This window comes from Salvia hispanica, chromosome 4 (assembly GCF_023119035.1).
Source record: "Salvia hispanica cultivar TCC Black 2014 chromosome 4, UniMelb_Shisp_WGS_1.0, whole genome shotgun sequence".
In the NCBI taxonomy this organism is placed as follows: Eukaryota; Viridiplantae; Streptophyta; class Magnoliopsida; order Lamiales; family Lamiaceae; genus Salvia; species Salvia hispanica.
Window position 1 is genome coordinate 21903475 of NC_062968.1, and position 21693 is coordinate 21925167.

Here is a 21693-nt window from a genome sequence, read left to right on the forward strand (position 1 = left end):
TTTAGCTTGAAATAAGATGGATCAAAGTAGTTTTGGATTATCAATTGGATTCGTTTAGATGACAAATTGATATTGGATGTTGAGCATTTTTGAAATCGTTCTTTGAATCTCGCGCTTTCGTAAGATTTCTAGAATTGTGGAACTTGGTTTTAAGAATAAGTGTTTAGCTATTCTTTTGATCATTTGTGTTTAGCATGTTTAGTGCCTACACTTTAGTTTGCTCTTAATTGCCCCGAATGTTATGATATAGAATCGAATATATAAGATAAATCCTCTTGTTGTCTACGATTGTTTGGAGTAACTTTCGTCTCTCTTGTGTAATTTGAAATTTAAACTTTGTCTCTTTTGTTTAAAAATCTTTCTCCAATCAAGAACCTACATTTAAAATGTTTTGTATTTTTAGTGAAGTTAGACAAACTTACCTTCCCTGCGGATCGACACCTTAAATTTCTACACACGAAGCTGTAATCTTGCAGTAAAGTGGTAATATTTGGGTTAATTAATTGAACTTGAGTGCAAAATTATTTTGTTTTGATAGACCTAAAATTACACATCAAGTTTTGGCGCCGTTGCCGGGGAAGGCAATAGGTTGTTTAACTTCTAGTTTGTTAATTTGTGTTTTATTTTATTTGATCTTTCTTTTTATTTTGTAGGTACTTACTTCGTGTTCTTGGGAGTGATAGCCATCTACCACGTCTGGACTTGAAGACGAAGGAGTGTTTATATTAAGTGATATCTTTCTAATTTTTAGTTTAGTGTATACAAAGCACACACATTTTATAAGACTAACCCCGAAGTTGTCGAGATGTCTCGCTTTCGGTAGGAGTAGTATATTTGTGTTGTGTTTGGTTTATTTTCTGTTGTGTAGGTATTCTATAAAATCAAAAACAGAAAAACGAAAATCAGTGGATGCAAACCAGATCTAAGGGTACACCGCAATTTGGGTTATTGATATATCATAGAAGAGGACAGAATTCCACTGTGATTGGTACACATCAAGACGTTGAGGGTAGTAGTGATTCAGAAGTTGAGTCTATGGCTGAAGACGACAATAATGTTCCACCACCCATGGGAAGGTTTGGCGACATCCTCAGATCGGGAATTAATCACCCGGGAGAGTTTGCCTATGCACATGATAATGTTAACATCCCACCTCACTACATTAGTTTGGTGAACGGTGGAAATCTTTTCCATGGACGAGATGAAGAAGATCCGATGAGTCATTTGAATGCCTTTTATGAATTGACGAACTCTCATAGACCTCCAAATGTAGAGCATCATCGGATTAAGAGAGCATTATTTCCTTTCTCATTGAGAGAGAAAGCAAGAGAATGGTACGACTCATTACCGGGCTACAACATAGCGACATTTGAGGAGTTGAAATCGAAATTCCTTTTGGAATATAACTCTCCAATGAAGATCGAGAAGTTGAGAGAGGAGATCACTTCATTCCGGCAAAAGTATGATGAGTCATTTGCCGAAGCTTGGAAGAGGTTTACAGATTTGCTAAGGAAATGCCCAAGCCATGGTCTAGCTCCGGGGCATGATCTTTTGAAGTTCTACAAAGGACTCAATAATGAAGGCACGGGATTAGTTACCGCAGGTTCAAGTGGAAACTTAGATGATTTGACACATGATGAAGTGAGAGCCTTATTTCAGAGATTAGCAAACAATCAGAGGAATTGGCATAATCCAAGAAGAGCGGCTGATAAGGCAGGAGATACATTTGGTGCTACCAAGGATGCAGAGAGAGTGACAGCAATAGAGGCCCAATTGGCGGATATAAGCACTCAAATGTCTTCAATGACAAATGCTGTCAAATCTTTTCAATTGACTCCTCAACCTCAAGCAGTGGCTGTGTTGAAGTGTGGTTTGTGCCAAGGTGGACATCATACTGATCAATGTCCAAGTCTTCAAGGACCATCGGTGGAGGACGTGAATTACATTGGTAACAACCGTCAAGGTTTCAACCAAGGTAATCAATATAGCAATCAACAGATTTGGAGACCTCAACAAGGAAACTGGAATCAAGTTGGTTCTAGCAACACTGCAGGAAATCAATGGAGAAGTAATACCCAACCTCCGGGTTTTGAGAAGAAGTCATCACAAGAAGATCAATTGGGACAGATTTTCTCTTTTATGACTAAAAGTCAAAAGGAGAATGAGAATTTCAGAGATAAAACTGTGGAGAAGTTTGGACAACTCGAGGCTACTATGAGGACTCTTGAGACTCAAATTGGGCAGCTTGCTACATCATCTCATACAAGAATTCCTGCAAAACCTCGAATTCACTATGGTAAGGGTGGCATAACTATTAAATGTTTTGGCATGAGTCCACTGAGTATGTTTAAAATACTCGGCCCTGCATGTGTTTCCCTATGTGCAGGTTGAGCGGCGATGGGCGGTCGGTGGTGTTGAGACAGTGAATCGAATAAAATGGATGATTGGAACTTTAAGTGTAGTCGTGTCTTCATACATGGCTCCGCTTTCTCTTGAAATGCTTCCGCTGAATATTTTTGGAAAACTTATTATCTTGGTTGTTTCGAACCTATTTCTTTGTTTTGGAATGTTGGGAAATATTGCGTTTTGTTGGAGTTATGCTAAACCTTTGATTTCTGAGCTTAGTCTATTATATCAAATCTTGATTCTCGTGAGTTAGCCGTTGACTTTTGCCTTGATACTTTATTAAATGCTAGGTTGAATCTCTTTAATGAAACCCTAGTCTACACTTTTGTCACCTTAAGTTCGTCTAGTTAACAGTCGCCGTATTTATTATACCCTAGAAATGTCGGGCTGTTACATAAATGATTATATAATTAATAATGATGGACATGGTTTACTTGCCATCTTCTTCATAAAAATTTGGATACACAAAATGAATATTTACAAAATATTTTATAATTATTCACCTCTTGTCCATTTAACAATGATGATTTAGCCGTTTCTGTTTCGATTAGGCCATCCGCATCCATGTCTCTTATCCGTCTCTTAACCGTCTCATCTCTTAATTATTCATGGGCTCCACTGTACTTTTCAGCTCATCTCTTAACTAAGAGACAACATCTGCATCCCCACATCTCTTAACCATCTCTTAACTATTCATTCAATTTCATTTTTTATTTTTAATTCCAACAAATTCAATTAATAAAAACACACTTCATTAAATAAAATAAAATTTACAATTTAAAAACCTAAAAAATAAAAAATATACATAATTTAAAATCCTAAAAAATTAAAAAATACATAATTATAATACTCTAAATTAAACTATAAAAACTACTCCGCCGGCGAATCATCCCCCAAAGTCAGCGGTGCACCCAAGTTAGATCGATCCCGAATACCAAGTTGAGCTTCAGATGTTTAATTCCGTCCATATGGGCTTCAAATTGGCGAGGATTCATTTTTAAAGTGTCAGCCATCGTGCCGACCGGTACATGGACATTAGGCTGTTGTAGCCCGTGCCAGAGCCCGAGCCCTCGCCCGCCTGGCTTGATTCGCCGCGGCCCCTCTCCCTCCTTCTCCCTCCCTCTCCCTCTCTCCCTCGCTCTCGCCGTCTTCGCCGCCTTGGTCCCTTGCGGCCGACGTCGTGCACCGAAAGAAGACCCCCCTGCATCGTCGGTTGGCGTGCCCTCACGTGAGGTGTTGCCTTCACCGCCATCACTAGACGAGTAGTGGCCACGCGCCGTGTGCTTCGTGCGTTTCGAGCCCGACTCAACACCGCCAGCCACCTTTCAAGGTGGTGGACTTGCGACCAAACATCGACAAACTTGAAATCTTTACCGACGTCGTCTTTGAAGACCCGCAACGCCGCTCTCAGAATGTCGGCTCCACTGGCTCCGCTTTGATAATTCGCTTCTTCTGCCCTGAATATCGCGCTAAATTTTTTGACATCTTTGTCGCATCGGTCCCAATGACTGCGGAGCATCTTCACGTTGCGGGCAAAGGTGTTCTTCGGCCTTCGTGCGTTGTAAACTTCGGTGACTTTTTTCCAAAAACACTTGTTGGTTTGTTGATTCCCGACGACAGGATCGTACGAGACGCTGGTCCAAGCATCGTACAGAGCCAACGTCTCGTTTTGGCTGTATGGATGACGGCTGTCGTCCCCACAACCTCGTGGTCGCCCTCTTCCTCCTCGGCATTGACGCCGATCCTGACGGAGCCGGAGCCTCCACCTATTGGCCAGTCGGGCAAAGTGCGTTCAGGCGGAAAAAAATTCTCCCGAATTTGGGATAATCCCGGCGATTGCCCGTACCTCTGGGGGAGGGACGATAGTATGCATCCACATCAAAATGTGGTGTTTGGTACGCCGGCGGAGTGGTCGAGGCTTGGGTGCCCGGCGACGAACCGGGAGTACCCAAAAAGTTGTACATGCTCGCCCAATCGTCGAACGAGTTCAAGTCGAACTCGCCGGAGCGCCGCCTGCCGGAGCCGCCGCTGGAGTTTCCATCACCGGACATTTTTTCAACAATTGGAGAGAAATGAATAGATGAGTGTAGTGAATGGAAGAGGAATGAGAGTAGTGCTTGTGTGTAAAATGGTGAATGAAGTATGAAGTATATTTATAGAATAATAAAAGAAAAGAATTTTTTTTTAAAAAAAATTCAACCGTTTGATGCCAACGGTCATTTGACCGTTTAATTTTTTGTATTTTTTTATTAAATTCGAATTTTTCGAATTTATAAAAAAAAAAAGTATTACGTCATAATTCTGACGCCCGCTCGCGGGCCGGCGAGTGGGCGTCACACCATCCTCCAGCGCGCGCCACGTGGGGCGCACGCGTCATCTCGCCAGTTCGAGGCCGGCCTCGCCGGCACGCATCGCGCGACGAGATGTCTCGTTTCATCGAAACGAGACCGAGACGACATTGCGTCTGCGATGCGGATTCCCTTAACTCTGTAAAGGAGAGATTATTATCTCGTTCATAGATTAAGAATCAATTCTAGAAGCTTCCGAGCTATGCTATAAGTTTGTAATGTAGTCAATTCAACGAAACTGTTGAATATTGATGGTCTACTTTAATTGGACCTTAAGTATTTAGTCTAGTATTGGGCCACACCCAATTGATTAAATGTTGTGGCCCAATGTTTGTGTAATGATGGCCCAACCCGGCTTGATCCATTACTTACCTAGGCTGCACTGATGTTTGCCACGTGGAGCTTTCACCCGGATCCTGCTTTGTGGCCATTGATATGTGTTGTGTTTGTTAAGTGAGAGGCTGACCTCTCACTTGCCATTATTCGATTATTCTCTCTCTCTCTCACTCCATAACTCTCTGCCTTCTCTCTTCGTTCTCTCTCTCTGGTTTTCAGGCGACTTCGCCGGTGAACTCCTCTGATCTTTGGCATACGCTGATTAATCCTTGTTTTAATGGGTTCTATCGGTTTAGATCTTGAGTTTGGAGACTTTCTCGGTTTCCATTAGAGTGGTGGAAGGATTCTTACTTAGGGTTAGAATCTGGTGAAGTTTGGCGGTCAAGAAGTGAGAACTTGGGAGGATCTTGTGAGTTCCTGGTGATTCTGAGGTGTTCTGATAGTCTGGGTGACATTCGGTGTGGCTAGGGTTTTCTGACCTAGTATTCAAAGGTTTCTCATCGTATGACTTGTGGTAGAAGCGTGTGGGGAGGTCCTTGGCCTAGTGTAGTCACTGTTGTGACCTGAGCCATATCCTTACTGTTCTGTCTTTGTTGCATTTGTTTGTTGTTACTTAGATCCGAAAGGATCTTGTGTTGATTTACTGATCTATCTACTTGAGTGTGCAGGTACTAATTGGGAAAAGACTTGGATTTCAGATTGGTTAAAGTCTGGAATAGTTAGGGCTTCAATTAGGTTTGATACCTGTAATAGTTAGATACCTCAGTGGGTTAGATTACTTGTAATCTTTTATCATCGTTTGTACAAGGCTTGTAACTTCTGAGATTAGTCATCTCAGAGATCAATCAATAAAAGAGGTCCCGGTAATTAGCGAATCCCGAGTGATCTGATCCCTACAGAAACAATAACCATTGCATATATTATTATTTTGAGTATGTTCTGCTTTACTTTCTTTTTCGTGTGTCTTAGTGTTTGTTTTCAAATACTTCAATAGATAATAAATAATCTTCTACTAAGGTAATACAGAAAACATGTGAATATAGGCTCTTGATTTTAGGCATGTGTATATCGTGTTTTCTTTACTGTTGGAGGTAGGAAAAAATGAATCCTATTAACACATAAAAATTAATAATTCTGTGGTTGGATGTGTTAAAAATTGCGTAAATTTAATTATGTTAGAAAGCAATTTGTGAATTTAATTTTGTAGCCTACCGTCTAGCTTGCTTTTATTTATCGCAGTATTATATTTCTATGATTTCTCGAACATGGATAACGTTTCCAATCTTAAGCATGTTGATAATTATTGTTACACGTTGATATCTTGAGATTGTACTATATACAAATTTATTTCAGAAAAAAACGTATAGCAAGGTTCGATAATTTAAAGTTTTCAAATTTTTATAATCACCATATATATATAAACTAAAAATCTTTTAATTATTAAAAAATAAGTATTTGAATTCGTGTTTAAATTAATTTCCTAGATGGATTAGTTATTGATGACATATACAATCAACTTAATTACTAGTAATATGTAACATGACAATAATATCACAGTTCAACTGAATTAAAATATTAAATTGAACTATTATTTAAATTATGGAACCATGTTTAGATGAAAGTTGTCCTTTGTTGGCCCCACTCGGTGGACGGGGTCGACTTGGACAGAGTTGTACCAAAATTTTATATTCATGGGATTTTCTCAAAGGATAGAGCGGTTTGGTTATCCAAAAGTAATTATGCGAATGATGAATTCAGAACGAAAGCTGAATACCGACATGGCCGATTGTGGGAGGTTGATGGGGTATGTCTTATAAATATATTTTTAATATTTTTATTTTTAGATATTTATGTTTTAACATAATTCTTTTCGGTTGTTTCAAGAATATAAAGATGAAATACCAACGTATTGGCCGAGTTTGAAAAAACCAGAGAGTTTGAAGGCGGCGAAAGAGTTCTTTTTGTACGAATGGGCGAGACACGGATTTCAAACCGGCATGAGTGCACGAATGTATCTCTTTTACGCACTTGCCATTAGAGCTGCAATAACAGATAGTAAGTATTTTATTTGTAGTTTTAGATTGTTAGTTACAATTTATTGTTGTTAGTTTTTAACTTTTGTTTTTCAGATTTCGACATACCCATTGGAGTTCCAATCTCATTGAAAGAAGCGTTCAAGCGCATAAGAGAAGTGATGGGTAAGCTATGGTTATTTGGGAAACCAGTAGGGGCAGAACTGAATCCGGAGATACACATTGGAATTGGTATGATTGATAATGCTCACATGATCAATGACATACGACTACCGTTTTTACGGTCGATGAATGAGAGAAGTAAAGCTGCATTTGTATATACTGGTGCAAAACTGAAAAATGAATCTCCAAAAGCAACAACCATAGATGAACACACTTTAGTGATTTTACCCTAAAAAAAACAGGTATGTATTTTGCTTTAAATGAAATTTCATATACTAATAATTTTTACACTTAATTTATACTGGTTTTATAATACAGATGGAGCAGCTGCTTGCGATTGCGAAAAGTCGAGGTGTCAGTCTCAATGAGAAATTTGCTGTAGTATAGTTTTGTTCATATTTAGGCTATGCACATAATTCTGTTATAGTACTAACTTTTGTTCATATTTAGGCTATGTAGTATAATTTTGTTCATATTTAGGCTATGCACATAATTATGTTATAGTACTAACTTTTGTTCATATTTAGGCTATGCACATAATTCTGTTATAGTACTTACTTTTGTTCATATTTTAGCTATGCACATAATATAGTAAAGGTGTAATGGGTACAATTTGGTGAATTCTGTGTTTTTAATTCTTTTTAAATGTCAACAATATTTTTTATTCCAAAATTTCATTTAATTAAACAATATTGAAACCTGTTCAGAAATTTGAAATTAACAAGGAATGGCTAAAATTTTCATTAAGCATTAAAGGAGGGAAACTATGAGTGCCGATTCAGGATTACAAAAAAAACAGGAGGAAAATATAAAATTCCAATCATTTTCACCTTCCAATGTAAATATTAAACTAATTTCACATTGAAGGCCGTGATGAAGTTTAACATCCAAAAAGAAAGAACTTGGTTGCACAGTTTCTGCTACAACACAGCAACAATGGAACCCTTAGTCATGGAGTTCAAAAGGAGGCAGAGGAGAGTTTCAGAGTAAGTAGGAGCACTGTTGACTGGATTATACAAACATAAAGATAAGCTGAGAATTGACAGAAACAGGGTAAGAGCATCGTCTGTCCTTGAGAAGATGGCTTCTTAACTTGAGGTTAGTAAAAGCTTAGTTTCAAGCAAGGAGCTGAGACCACACACCGTCACTTACCCAAGCTAAAAAGCTGGCTAGAATGAGGTCATGGACCAAGTACAATCTTTTTTCATTATTCAATAATTAACATTATTGTCTTTGCATAAGCAAACTTTTGATGATAACAGGCATCACACATGGATTTGATCATGAAAGGTTTACTGAGTATGACTTGATTACCAGTTAAAACAGCTTGACGAGTGACATTTATCCCAATAGCAAGAATATCAGGATCTTAAGAAAAGAAGTCTTATTGGAAATATTTTTACATTTTCCTCAGCTGCTGGATTCACATTTCCATTTACAGAAAATGCATTACCAAGAATGATAATTTGTTGAACATTTCTAACAAAGTCAGGATCAGATTTTATAGCCTGCACAGACTCAATAGAACTCAGAGAAAAGAAAAGAACAAATGGCCCAAGAAGCAATGCCACTGCTCAATTTGTGCCCCTTCTGGTGGAGGAAAGTTTTGATTTCCCAATCCATCGGTACCATACACAAAATCAGGAATCCGAAGTTTTGTACACTTCGTTACATGAAACGAGTTTTCAAATCGTACCAAAATACAAACTCAATGATTCACATCGCATTTCATTACAAAAGAAATTTAACCAAAACAAAGAAAAGAAGGTGACATATTAGGATTAAACCAATGACAATAATCAGGTAAATAAGCACCTAAGTTCATTACTTCCAAAGAAAAGGAGGAGAGGCATTAGATAAATAAAGCTTTTAGAGACTACTTCATCACCACTCATTATTGCTGCCTGATACTTTTCAGATTTGGTTCCTTTGTTTATTGTTCACTCGGAGGAGTAGAAACAGGACAGATATGGCTTCATGCATCACTAAAATATCATGTAACACATCAATCATGTGGTTATTAGAATTTCCTCTTTATAACTTTTTTTAGAAATCAATTGTATGGAATTAATTTTAGAACATTGCCCCCGTATAAAGAATAGAGTAAGAATTTCTGTGAATAAGTAATAACAAGCACATTCCGAAGCATACTTGTATGCATTATGGGAAAACCACAGATGGGATTGATAATGAGATGGAATAACTAATAGTTTATACAAGCAGGAAAAGAATTTTCATGACACATTCTTGGAATAACTAACTAATCCTATTGGAAAATATTGTTCGAATCCCTAATGTCAAAAACAAAAACAAAAAGATAACAAGCTACGCTAGAATCAAAGGTCTTTCTGCTTCAGTCACATCCTCTTCTTTTCCATAGTTCTCATGCTCAAACTTCTGATGATGAAGTTGAATTATTTAATACTATATATACATGTTACATAACGATATACAGTATTAAATTAATCTTTTATAGTACTATAAAGGATAAGCATCAGGCATTGAAAATGAGCTGGTGAAAATAATAAAAAGGAAATTAACCTTGAAATTCAATTGAGTTGAACAAAGCTCTCAAAAAATGGAATCATCATTGGCCTATTCCTGAAACCAGCCGAGGACCAATCGATACCAAGATGCTTCAACTCTCCAGTGGCACGATCAAACATCACTAGCTCGTCTGTCGCGCTTGCAAGATACAATAGCTTGCCATCCTGTGAAAACCATACCGGAAGTTGAACACCACGAATATGGAAAATAGATTCTCTTGTCCACAATCCATTGCTCATAATCCAAAGCTCATATTTCAAAGGTACAGAATCTTCATATAGATTATCTTCATCAAACCAGCATGCAAGAGCACTTAACAACCCTTTATACTCCAGAAAATAATAATGGTCAGGGCGATCAGGTGAGGGTAAAGGAGAGGGTAAACTGGATAAAGTTTCGGTAGAAAAGTCAAACGAAAGGATAAAACCAGACTGTCCTTTTAGACTTGCTCTACAATAAAAAACCCCATCTATGCATGCTCCATTGGATTCCTCACCACAATCGAAGTCAGGGCATGGTATTCTCTTCCAGGAATTAAGTTTGAGTGAATACAATTCAATGTGATAAATCACATCAAGTAAATACCCTCTTTCATCTTTGATATAAGCCGAAACAATATTCAGCACTTTATAATCTTCAAATTTATGGTCATACCACAGTCCAGTTGAGTTAAGAGAATGTCTAATGCGAGGATTGAATTCCACTAATGGCTTAGGCAATATTTTATACCCACCCGTTGTTGGGTTCCAAAGAGCTTGACTACCCAATATTCTATCATAAAAATGAAAGAGGCCATTACAACTAGCCGTAGTGAAGTAATATTCTTGTTCAGATAGAAAAGTGGGGATATGTATGAAATACTTGGGTGAGAGGGTGCCATCCTCTTCAAGGGAATATGCAACAAAATAAATATCAGGAATACAATCAGAATAATTGACAAAAATGTCAGGCTTAGGCTTAGGCTTAGGCTTAGGGCATATGTCTAGTTGTAAGCATGATGCACATTTTGTCTCAGATACTTCGGGATCAGGTTTATCAGAGTAACCTACAAAGTAAAAATGGAAACATTATGCATTTGAATTTTCCACATTTTTACCTCTTTTAATCATATATATGGAGTATGTATGAAGATTAAAAAAGGAGAAATATAGTACTATAAAAAAAAACTTTGTAAATACCAATCCAGCGATTTCTATCCAATTGATTTCCATTGTTCCTCCTCAAAGGCGGTGCACCATCGATTCTCGTATTATCCATTATAACTTCTGCTTCCGCCGTATCAACCATCCCAGCTTCCACCGTATCATTCATCATAGCTTCCACCATATCATTCATCATAGCTTCCGACTCTCTAACAAAGTTTAAAAATTTCACGCATTTAAACAAATACTACAAACAAGTCAGATATAGTATTAAAATGAAAATAGATGTTTTCTCAACTGCTAATCTGCAGAAATAACTTACAAAGACAAAGCGTCGAGGTTGAGGATAAGGCTGATTTTAGACAAAGTATTGTCTTCATCATCTTCTTGTTTCACCTGATCCTAAGTAGAATCATATAATAATTAATTACTCACAACTTTAAACAATTTGAATGAAGGATAAGCATAATGAATTGATCATAATGAGTTGATGAGAATAATCAAAAGGAAATTTACCTCCTCAAGACATGAAACTCCAAAGATCTCAACCATCTTTGGACATCTCATAGGGCTATTGACACTGAGATACTTCAACTTTCCGGTGGCACAATCAAACAACACTAGCTCATGACGAAGGCTTTCAAAATACAACAGCATACCGTCCTGTGAGAACCATATCGGCCTCTCCATGCCAGGAATATGAAAAACCATTTCATCTCTTGTCCACAATCCATCTCTCATAATCCAAAATTGATACTTCCTAGTCGCATGATCGTCATATTTCCAAGGTACAGAATCTTCATTGTCCGAGAATACAAGAGCACTTAATAACCCTTTATACTCTAGAATGTAACTACGCTTGTGAAACCAACCATCTGGCAAGGGTAGTCTGGAAAAAGTTTCAGTAGAAATGTCGAAAGAAAGGATAGCTTCGTACATTGCATGGTAAAAAGTCCCGGATACGCAAGCCGCGCTACTTCGATCACAAGATTGAGTCCAATGTTGTGAACTGCTGTATTCATAATCTTTGCATTCTATCTTCTTCCAAGAATTAGTTTTGAGTGAATACAATTTGATGTGATGAGCGGAATGATCTTGATAGCTTGAATCGTATTCCAAACGAGTATGAAAAAGATTCACCACTTTGCAATCTTGCAATGTATGGTCATACCACATCCCACTTGCTTCATGATAGCAAGCAGTGCAAGGTGGGGGTTCGAACCAGCAAGGTGGGGGTTCCGAATACGGCTTGGGGAGGATCTTATACTCACTAGTCCGATTCGGACCATGATAATCAAATAGAGCATTACAGCTAGTCATGAAGTAGAAATGTTTCATTTGAAAAGAGGAAGGATTTAAGTTATCTTTGTTTGATGTGTTAATGCTTCCATCTTTTTCAAGGTAATATGCACTAAAATCTCCACACTCACACAGATCATTCATCATACCTTCCAACTCTCTAACAAAATAGATGTTTTCGAAATAATGTACCAAGAACTGGAGGCTTTCTTTCTGATTTTATGATTAAATATAGTGGATGTGGGCTTATATATATACTACGGGAGGGAAAGATATTCTTTAATTTATGAAAATAAATGCAATTAAATAGGACAATTTTATAAGCACGCCTCTAGCAATATAAGCAAAACAGAATAAATCAGTCGATCACAACTTATCTTTACCTTCGGATTTTGTACCTATCATATTTGAATAATCAATACAAATATTAACTGAATTAACTCCTATTGACCAAATATTTGAATAATTAATTTTAAAATTACATGTTTGAATAGTTATTAATCGAAAACATAATAATGATTATATTATTGTAATTCATAATTTTAAAAATCACTTTAAGATTTTATAAATAATAGCTTCTTTTTTTCATTTTTTCCCTCTTTTGTTCGTATGTACTATACCAAGACAAAGAATGGATAGACACACTGTAAATAAAAAGTTTGGAAATACCAATCCAGCGATTTCTATCCAATTGATTTCCATTGTTCCTCCTCAAAGGCGGTGCACCGTCGATTCTCATATAATCATCCTAACTTCCTCTGAATTAACCGTCGCAGCTTCCGATTCTCTAACAAAGTTCAAAATTTTAACGCATTTAAACAAAACAAGCAGTAAGAAATGTTAATATGCAGAAAACTTACGAATTACGAAGAAGTCGAAGAAGAGGCGTCGCCGATTTTAGGTGTTGAGGTTTCTTTCTGGTTTTACCCAAAAACTAAAATCAAGTCGAAAACAAAATACTCCGAATAATACGTTATATTCAAATAAATAATCGGCAAAATATTATCTATCTCTAATTGATCCAACAATTAAAGTATGGAGTACTTTTTAATTATTAATAATGATTAAAATATAATCAATAATTCTAAAATTATATTAAGATTTGTTCCTAAAGTTATTAATTATGAACACGTTTTACAATTATTGGTACTTCTTATTATAAAATTTTTAAGAGATTATAATTAAAATTGATAGGATAAAAATTGGGTTGCAGATGAAATTTGTTGAAAATAAAAATTGGGTTGCAAATTGCGAGACCCCGTTCGGCTAGCAGCAAACTATACAAATTCAAAGCATAACATGTAACTTTGTTTGAATCGTTTTTTGGTTTGGGATGAGTTTTTTTTTGGGTAAATCATGTATTTTTTTAAATTTAAACATGTATGCTTTTTAAAAAAAATAATTGTTGCATTTATTCGTGTCGAAATTTTAATTCCATAAATTGCATATTTGTGAATTTGTGAATTTTTATTATTGTGGATGTCTGTCGGGATGTTCTTGGGGATGTCCGCTACTGTGCAGTGAGATGTCCTTAGAGCATCATTAACGCAGGCGGGCCGGGCCGCAAATCGCGAGTCCCGGCCCGAGAACAGCGTTGGAGGGGAGAGCGGCACGGCTCGGGACTGCGTCCCTGGGCCGCTCCCGGGGTCCGGCCCAGCTCGGCGTTATACGGCGTGGGACGTGCCGCAATACGGCCTGGCCGGCGTTGGAGGTGAGCTATTTCCGTCCCGGGCCCCAATTTCTGGAGGAAGAAGAGGGAGGGGGAGGAAGAAGAGGGAGGAAGAGGGCGATGGAGCCTCTCAATTTATGATTTTTTTTTGCATTTGGAATAGGAAGAAGAGGGATGGGGAGAGGAAGAAGAGGGGGCGACGAGCCTCAAATTCTGTTTTTCGTTGCATTTTTTTTCGCATTTTGAATAAGAAGAGGGGCGAGAGGAAGATGAATAATAGTAAATAAAAAAAATTTGCATTTTTTTGTTGTTCTAATTTTTAATTTTTTTTGTTTATAATTTATTAATTTTGAATTAAAAATAATTTTTTCGATTTTAATTGTTCAACGTATTCTATTTTACGAGTAAGATAGGTTGTAGTTGTGAATAATGTAAATGAATAGTTGTGGCCCGAGTTGTGGCATGCGGTGTTAATGGAGTTGTAGCCTGGAACCCCTAATTTGAGGGAATGATGACGTGGAGGGGACTTGCGGCCCAAATCCGGGACGGGGTTAAGGATGCTCTTATGACATAGCAGTGCAGTGGGAGGTCCTTATGATATGACATGAGGTGTTTTTGGAAAGTCCGCCTAGACATCTGCACCACTGTGGATGCTTATAAAAAATGATATTTTTTATAAGACATAAAGTTACCATGTACATATAATTAAAATCAAAATAAGAATCAAACAAAATAATGGAATGAAATATAATAAATAAAAATAATAAAAAGGAAATGAAGCAAACAACATAGGACTATTTAAAATGAATAATGAGCAAATAGTTTGGGATTAAGTAACTAATTTTTGTGAAATAAATAGAGTTTTTGGTCAATTTTTGTATCTGTGCATCGGAAAAGATTGTTATATGAAGACACATTTTATTACACATTTGCATTGAGAGTTGTGCGAGTTAAAATTTAAAATATTAAAATATGGAATATCCAATTGAGACTTCTAAAACGAAATATACAAAAATGATAAATTGAGAATGCTAAAGTGGGATGAGGAGAGTATTTTATAACTTTGATAATCAAGTTTAGGAAGAGAAAAGTATAAACATTAATCTATTTCTCTTCTATCTCATTCCTCAATTAGAATTTAGAAGTATAAACATACCATGATGTTAATCTTGGAATTATGATATATTCAGTCTATCTTTATTAATTGAATAAGACGATTAATAACTAAGATGATTCCATTTTGTACTTGTAACAACGAAGTGTTAATCTATCTTCCGGAGAATCAAGGTTCAGAAGCATCTGACTAGGGGTGAGCATTCGGATTTCGGTTCGATATTTTGCCCAAACCGAAAAACCGAATTTAGTTCAAAATCCAAACCGAAAACCGAACTTAATAATCGAACAAAATCGAAAAAACCAAAACTTAAAAAAAAAACGAAAAACCGAAAAAAAATATGGAGTATACATTAATATATATATATATATATATATATATATATATAGCGGTGCGATCATATCATAACTCATATTTATGTGATAACCTAATAACCCTATCATTTTATGTGATAATCTAATAACCCTAATAACCTAATAACCTAATAACCCTATATATATATATATAGCGGTGCGATCATATCATAACTCATATTTATGTGATAATCTAATAACCCTATCATTTTATGGGTCAAAAGTATCATTTTTACTAAAAATGATATTTATACACGATAAAATGATATATTTTTCAGCATGCATAAAATGATACTTTTAATCCATAAAATGATATTCTGTTCCATAAAATGATATTTTTCGTCCATAAAATGAGGGTTATTAGGTTATCACCATAAATATGGGTTATGATATGATCACATCCCTATAGGATTGTGATCAATTGAGATTTTTTATGCTAATTGAGAAATGAGATGCAATATCAGCCACTCATTTTTATTAAATGAGTGGTCCAGATTTTTCCACATGGAAAATATCTTTAGATTAATTAATTAAGAAAGGGCAGAATAGTAATATCATGGTACATTTTATTCAATAAATATTTTTTTTAATTTGTAATTTTAATTTTTTTTAATTTTTTAATTTTTTATTTATTTAATTTTTATTAATTTTTATTTATTTTTAATTTATTTTTTAATTTTTTTAATTTATTTTTTATTTTTCAACTACATATACATTTATTATAAGAATCTTATTTCCCTCGCTTGTCACTGAATTATAAAGACTTTTAATTCTGGTGTAGCTTGTTATCCTTTAGTTTTGTTTTGGACAATAGTCACTATGGATTCGAACTACATTTTCTAGTAGGACATGAAATATCTTTTCCTTCTTGTTTGACTGAGGAATTTGTTATATGTACGTGTTTGTTATCTAAGTATTCATTGTAATTATATTTTGTTATATTTGTCTTATCATTTTGGTTGTTATTTAAGTCTCTATCTACCCACTGTAATGTTTTTGCGTTTAGGTACGACTTCTATGGGTAACATGCCAAAAAATTTTATGTCAACTGACTAATTAACCCAGCGATGTGGCTACTTTCTTCATGCCTATGGGTAATGCAAGTCGGTATACTACTGGACCGACACGTTCTAAAATCTAATAAGGGCCAATAAATCTCGGATTCAACCTCCCTTTCTTGTCAAATCGCAACACTTTCTTCCACGGAGATACTTTCAAAAACACTTTGTCACCAACACAAAATTTAATGTATTTCCTCTTCAAATCTGCATATGATTTCTGCCTATCTGATCCTTCTTTCAGTCGATTTCGTATCAATCTGACTTTTTCTTCTGTCTCTTTTATAATTTCAGGACCCACTATCTTGTTCTCGCCCAGCTATGTCCAACATAACGGTGTTCGACATTTACAGCCATACAATGCTTCGTTCGGAGCCATCTGTGTAACATCATGAAAATAGGGTTAGACATATTTATTTTATTTAAGAAGAAAAAAAATGAATAAAAAAAATAAAAGAGTTATCAAATTAGCGTAAATCGATGAAAAGTTTGAAATAGTTTTTCATGATTCTTTTTTTAGGACTTACATTTTATAGTTATGAAATGCTAAAATTAGTATTAGTACATGTAAGAATAAGTAGAGAGTTGATTACCGTGAGATATTAAGGATTTAAAAGAAAGTGATTTTAAAACTATTATAGAATAATGAAAGGAAATCAAGTAGCTTTTTTTTTTTTATGGTGCAAATAATCACATTAACAAATATTTTATGGAGTTGTCAGTAAAGATATTTGTGTCTCCATTAGTGTTGAAAGATGGAATTATTATATAAGTATATTAATTCTAGTGGTGCCACATGTTAAGTAAATAAGCATTTAAAATACATATATCTATATTAAAGTGAGGTGTCGTGAAAAAATCTTAAGGAAAGCCTTGACGGAATAGTCTAAAATATTTTAGAAACTAATTAGGCACAATAAATTAGTAAAAGTTTAATGGTAAGTGGGGGACGATTCTAGAGAGAGTATATCATCTCCTATATATTCTTGTTTTTGGATACTAATCGGGGGGAGGAGGAAAACGAGGGGTAAAAATTGAATCCCTCATCTTTCTTCTCTTTCTTCTTATTTCTGCACTTACACCTAAAATACACACACACTCTACAAGTCGACGTCTTACTTGGTGCACCGGAAGTCGACCACCGCTCATTGCCATTAGAAACCAAGCAATTGTTGTCTTGCACAATCGGTCGTTATTAAATCAACAAGGATTGGGTGAGCTTTAGCAAATAAGGTAATACTCTAATCTTAAATAATTTTTATATCAAAAAGAAAAGATGAAAAAAATTGAGATTGAAGGATTTGGATGGTCGGCTATTTTTATGCTATGTAGATTATTTCTTGAGTTAACCATGAATATAAAATCATTGGATGTGCATAGATGTTTTAATTATTGAGTTAAAACAATAAAATTCTAGCATGATACGATTGAGAGTCCCCAAAATATTCATAATTGAATCTTAGAATTTTGATGCTATTTAGGCTATTGAAATTCGCATATGATGAGTTAACATGAATTAGATGGAGAATTGTTTAGGAAATGAAATATATGGTGAAGATTGTGGTGATCATATGATGAGTTAACATGAATTAGAGGGAGAATTGTTTAGGAAATGAAATATATGTTGAAGATTTAGGTTATCGGATATATGCATGTGTATGCTATGAATTTTATTTGATTATTGGAATGCATATATGTGACCTAGAAATGATAAAATGCATACTGTAATTTTATTAATGGTTACGAAGATTGTTGATATATTTTGCAAAACTTGTTATAATAATGGAGTTGACAGGGAAAATAAATTAATATAGTAAATAAATTAATGAGGTCAAATAGATAAGAAGTGAGTGTATATCATAAACGATAATATAAGGAATGAGTATAATTAAATTGAGAACTAGTTATAATCATACGATATTCGTAATGAATTGATTAATTTACTAATATTGGTTGTAAATAGTGTTTGGGTGAATAGTAACAGAAACTTGATGCATTTTAGTTAGATAGTTTAATGATGTGAAATAAGTATGAAAATGAAATGTGTGGTGCTATGTGCTATTATGTGATGATCGTATACTTTTGATCCCGTATGATTATTTATGCAATCTTCAATATGTTAACATAGTTGGACATGACATATAAAATATGAGAATATTGGATGGAATATGGTAATGAAATAACTTGACTAATGGATCGGGAATGAGATGGAATTATGGGTAAGCATGATGACTAATGTGATGCCACGTGCTTGGTTGATGTCATTAGGCATATTCGGCATGTGATGTGATGTGATTGATTCGGTCGGGCCACGCGCGGTGGCAATGATATGTTTGTGCACCACATTTATTCATGGGGCCATACGGCCAGGCGGTTTATAATATTTGATGCGGAATTGCCCCATGAGCTATAAGGCCAGGTGGTGTATTTAAGTGGGGTGCACTATGTTCCCTCATGGGGCTATAAGGCCAGGCGGTTCATGTTGATATATGATGAATTGCCCCATGAACTATAAGGCCAGGTGGTACATGTATGAGTGCTATGTGTTGCAGCTTATTCGATCGGTCCACACACGGTGGAATATTATATGATTCGATCGGGCCTCACGTGGGGGCATATATATATTGACACTGTACCCATGGTGTTGCTGTTAGAGTTTGTATACTAGAAATCACGTTTCGAGTGATTGAATACTGTAAAACTCTTATTTTATTTTCCAAGGAATAAAACAAATTATTTTTGTCATAATATTGTTATGTTTTACATTTAATGAATGTTAATGCATGTTTAAATGTATAAGTTAACTTAACAAAGTCTAAGTCTTTGTTTTAGTAGACCGGTTGTGGGCGGCGTCCATTTTAAGATAACACGGTCAGTCCTAAACAAAGAAAAAGATGAATTTCACAACCTAGTTGGAATTAGACTATCCATCGAGAAAGGTTGCAATGTCAGTCCGCATATTTCTAAGCCTTACTGAAATAAGATGACATTGGTGTGGTATAGCACTGAACGGATCTAACAACAAGACTTGTCCTTAGGCTATCTACTGAAAGGCGAGGTCTTGATAAATATTTGTTTCTTAATCAATGTAGGATAGCATTGAGCATACGGTATTGATTATGCATTACTTTGACTTATCAAAAGGTGCGGGTTTTTCGTAACCCAATGATCCCGATATATTGGGTAGTGGTGATCAATATCTAGCGGTGCTAGGATTGCTATTATGTTGAATCGTGCGCGAGGTGAGCCTCGTTTAATAATGTCCTCAAGAGGAGCGCGAAACAAGGTTTTATTATTCGGAACCTAGCTAGTTGGAGTTTGATTACTCTATGAAAATAAATAAGCGTTTCATGCTAAGACCACTCTTGGAATTAATAAGAAGTTAATTAATTAAGTCCATAGCAGACATTAATTAATTAATGGACATTTTTATCTTAAGCGCGGGAAATGAAAGTTAAAACGGAAACTCGGATTACTTATAATTTCGGATTTTGATGGGGGGAGTTTAATATTACTTCTATAGTGGTTGCTCGTATTAAAGCTTATATTAAATTGTGGGTTCAATTTAATTAGTAAAAAGTAAATTGGATGAGCCCATATCCAAAACCTTCCATAGATCCCTGTCTGGGCCCAAAAAGAAACTTAATATAAATAGGAGAATAAAGGAGACAAAAATCACAAGTTTTAATACTCATAATTTTCGTTCCTCCCCATATAGCAGAGGAGTTGGAATTTTTGTCCTATTCCAAAAAGGATTTTTTCTGTCTTCTTTATTTAAGTCCTAGTATTCTGGTGAGATCAGCCCACACTGATATCGGAGTACAGTTCGGAAACCAGAGAGAAGATCTCATGGTCTAGTATTCAAAGCGTCACATGGAGAAGCTCGCTAGCCATCTTCAATTCTTTGGAGAATTAATTAGGTATTATTCTGCTCCGTAGAAAAGCATGTTTTAGGTATCAATATTCTTAAAGCATGATTAATTCAAGTTATGAGCATGATACATGTGAGAATTACGCGAATAGATTTTGTCTAAATAATCTGCTAAATAGATCTGATTATTATGTGATTTATTTGTGCGATTAATAATTGTTAAATTATGTTAATCCGTCGCACCGCTTCCGCTGCCAGTTCCATCAATTGCCAAGCACGTGGATGAGGGCTTAATAAGGTGATGTATGTGCTGATGATGAACTTGATTACGTGTGGTCGGTCGATGTTGATTTGAATTGGTGAATTATCTACATATCCAAGAGGTTAAACTGAGCATGATGACGGTGCTATGGTTGTGGTATGTGATTTTGTGATGACTATGTGTCTATTGATGGTTATTGAACTTACGTTTGAACTTGTGTTAATTATTGATTTAGATATTCTATTGTCATGTTGTTCTATAATAGTTATCGGGAATATGATATCAAATTCTGTCCTAAATTGATAAATAAATATATTACAAGGATAAATGACATATAAATAGAATAAGTAATGTAAGACTTAAAAGAATATGAAAATGTGCTTATTACTTGTAGAGAATTATGACATGTCTTAGAAGTTCTACTATTTTGTTGGTTCGAAGAATGGCAATTGAAATTCCCTTATATCAGATTAGCATAACGGCTACAAACTCCTAGAGTTACTGATCATGGCTTGCATCGTATGTGTCCAATTTTGTAAGGTATGGCATGCATTGAATTTGAATACTTGTATTAGCTTCCTCTGTGTTTGTAAATTATTTTAGAATTCTCACAAATAATTTAATGGTTTAAGATTGGATATTTAGTTCACCATATAGCTGTGATGATACCTCTTTGTGACGCCACCTATTCGGCTAAGTGTTAGTCGGGTAGGGGGTGTTACAATCTGAATACTAGATTGAAACAATTGTTATATGCAAATTCCACCAACGAAAATTATTTTTCCCAACTACCTTCAAAGTTATGACGCAACTTCTCAACATATCTTCTAAAATCTGTATTACTCGTTCCGATTAACCATCTGACTGTGGGTGAAAAGTTGTACTATGGTGTAGTCGAGAACCCAAAGCTTCTTGAAATTTATTCCAGAATCTTGAAGTGAATCGTGGATCTCTGTCAGATATTATCTAGCTAGGTACTCCATGTAATCTCACAATTTCACTAATATATAACTCAGCCAATTTTTATAATAATATAATCAGTTCTTACCGCAAGAGAGCTGATTTGGTCAACCGATCAACAATCATCCAACTG

General features: G+C 35.5%; 1 protein-coding gene, 1 long non-coding RNA gene and 1 other non-coding gene across 11 annotated transcripts in view; 1 reads left to right on the plus strand and 2 right to left on the minus strand.

Annotated features, from left to right (window-relative positions):
• LOC125223341 (F-box/kelch-repeat protein At3g23880-like) overlaps positions 1–21693 on the minus strand; it is a 40119-nt gene that overhangs the window by 1869 nt on the left and 16557 nt on the right. The window contains exons 1-7 of one of the 9 annotated variants that reach the window (XM_048126457.1): positions 13134–13267; positions 12943–13060; positions 11491–11771; positions 11297–11376; positions 11011–11183; positions 9827–10877; positions 9442–9682 (exon numbers count right to left, since the gene is read on the minus strand). In XM_048126457.1, coding sequence (XP_047982414.1) covers positions 9835–10877; positions 11011–11183; positions 11297–11376; positions 11491–11771; positions 12943–13012 — 1647 coding nt within the window. In that variant the 5' untranslated portion in view covers positions 13013–13060; positions 13134–13267 and the 3' untranslated portion in view covers positions 9442–9682; positions 9827–9834. Of the gene's footprint in view, positions 1–9441; positions 9710–9807; positions 10878–11010; positions 11184–11296; positions 11377–11490; positions 13061–13133; positions 13268–21693 lie in introns of those variants that run through there. The other 8 variants (XM_048126452.1, XM_048126450.1, XM_048126451.1 and 5 more) reach the window with 8 other exon arrangements.
• LOC125185756 lies at positions 1426–1532 on the minus strand. The gene has a single exon (XR_007170257.1). It is a non-coding gene; the product is annotated as a small nucleolar RNA R71 (small nucleolar RNA).
• On the plus strand, positions 6808–7637 carry LOC125223345. Its single transcript, XR_007176704.1, has 4 exons — positions 6808–6894; positions 6975–7145; positions 7220–7527; positions 7604–7637. It is a non-coding gene; the product is annotated as an uncharacterized LOC125223345 (long non-coding RNA).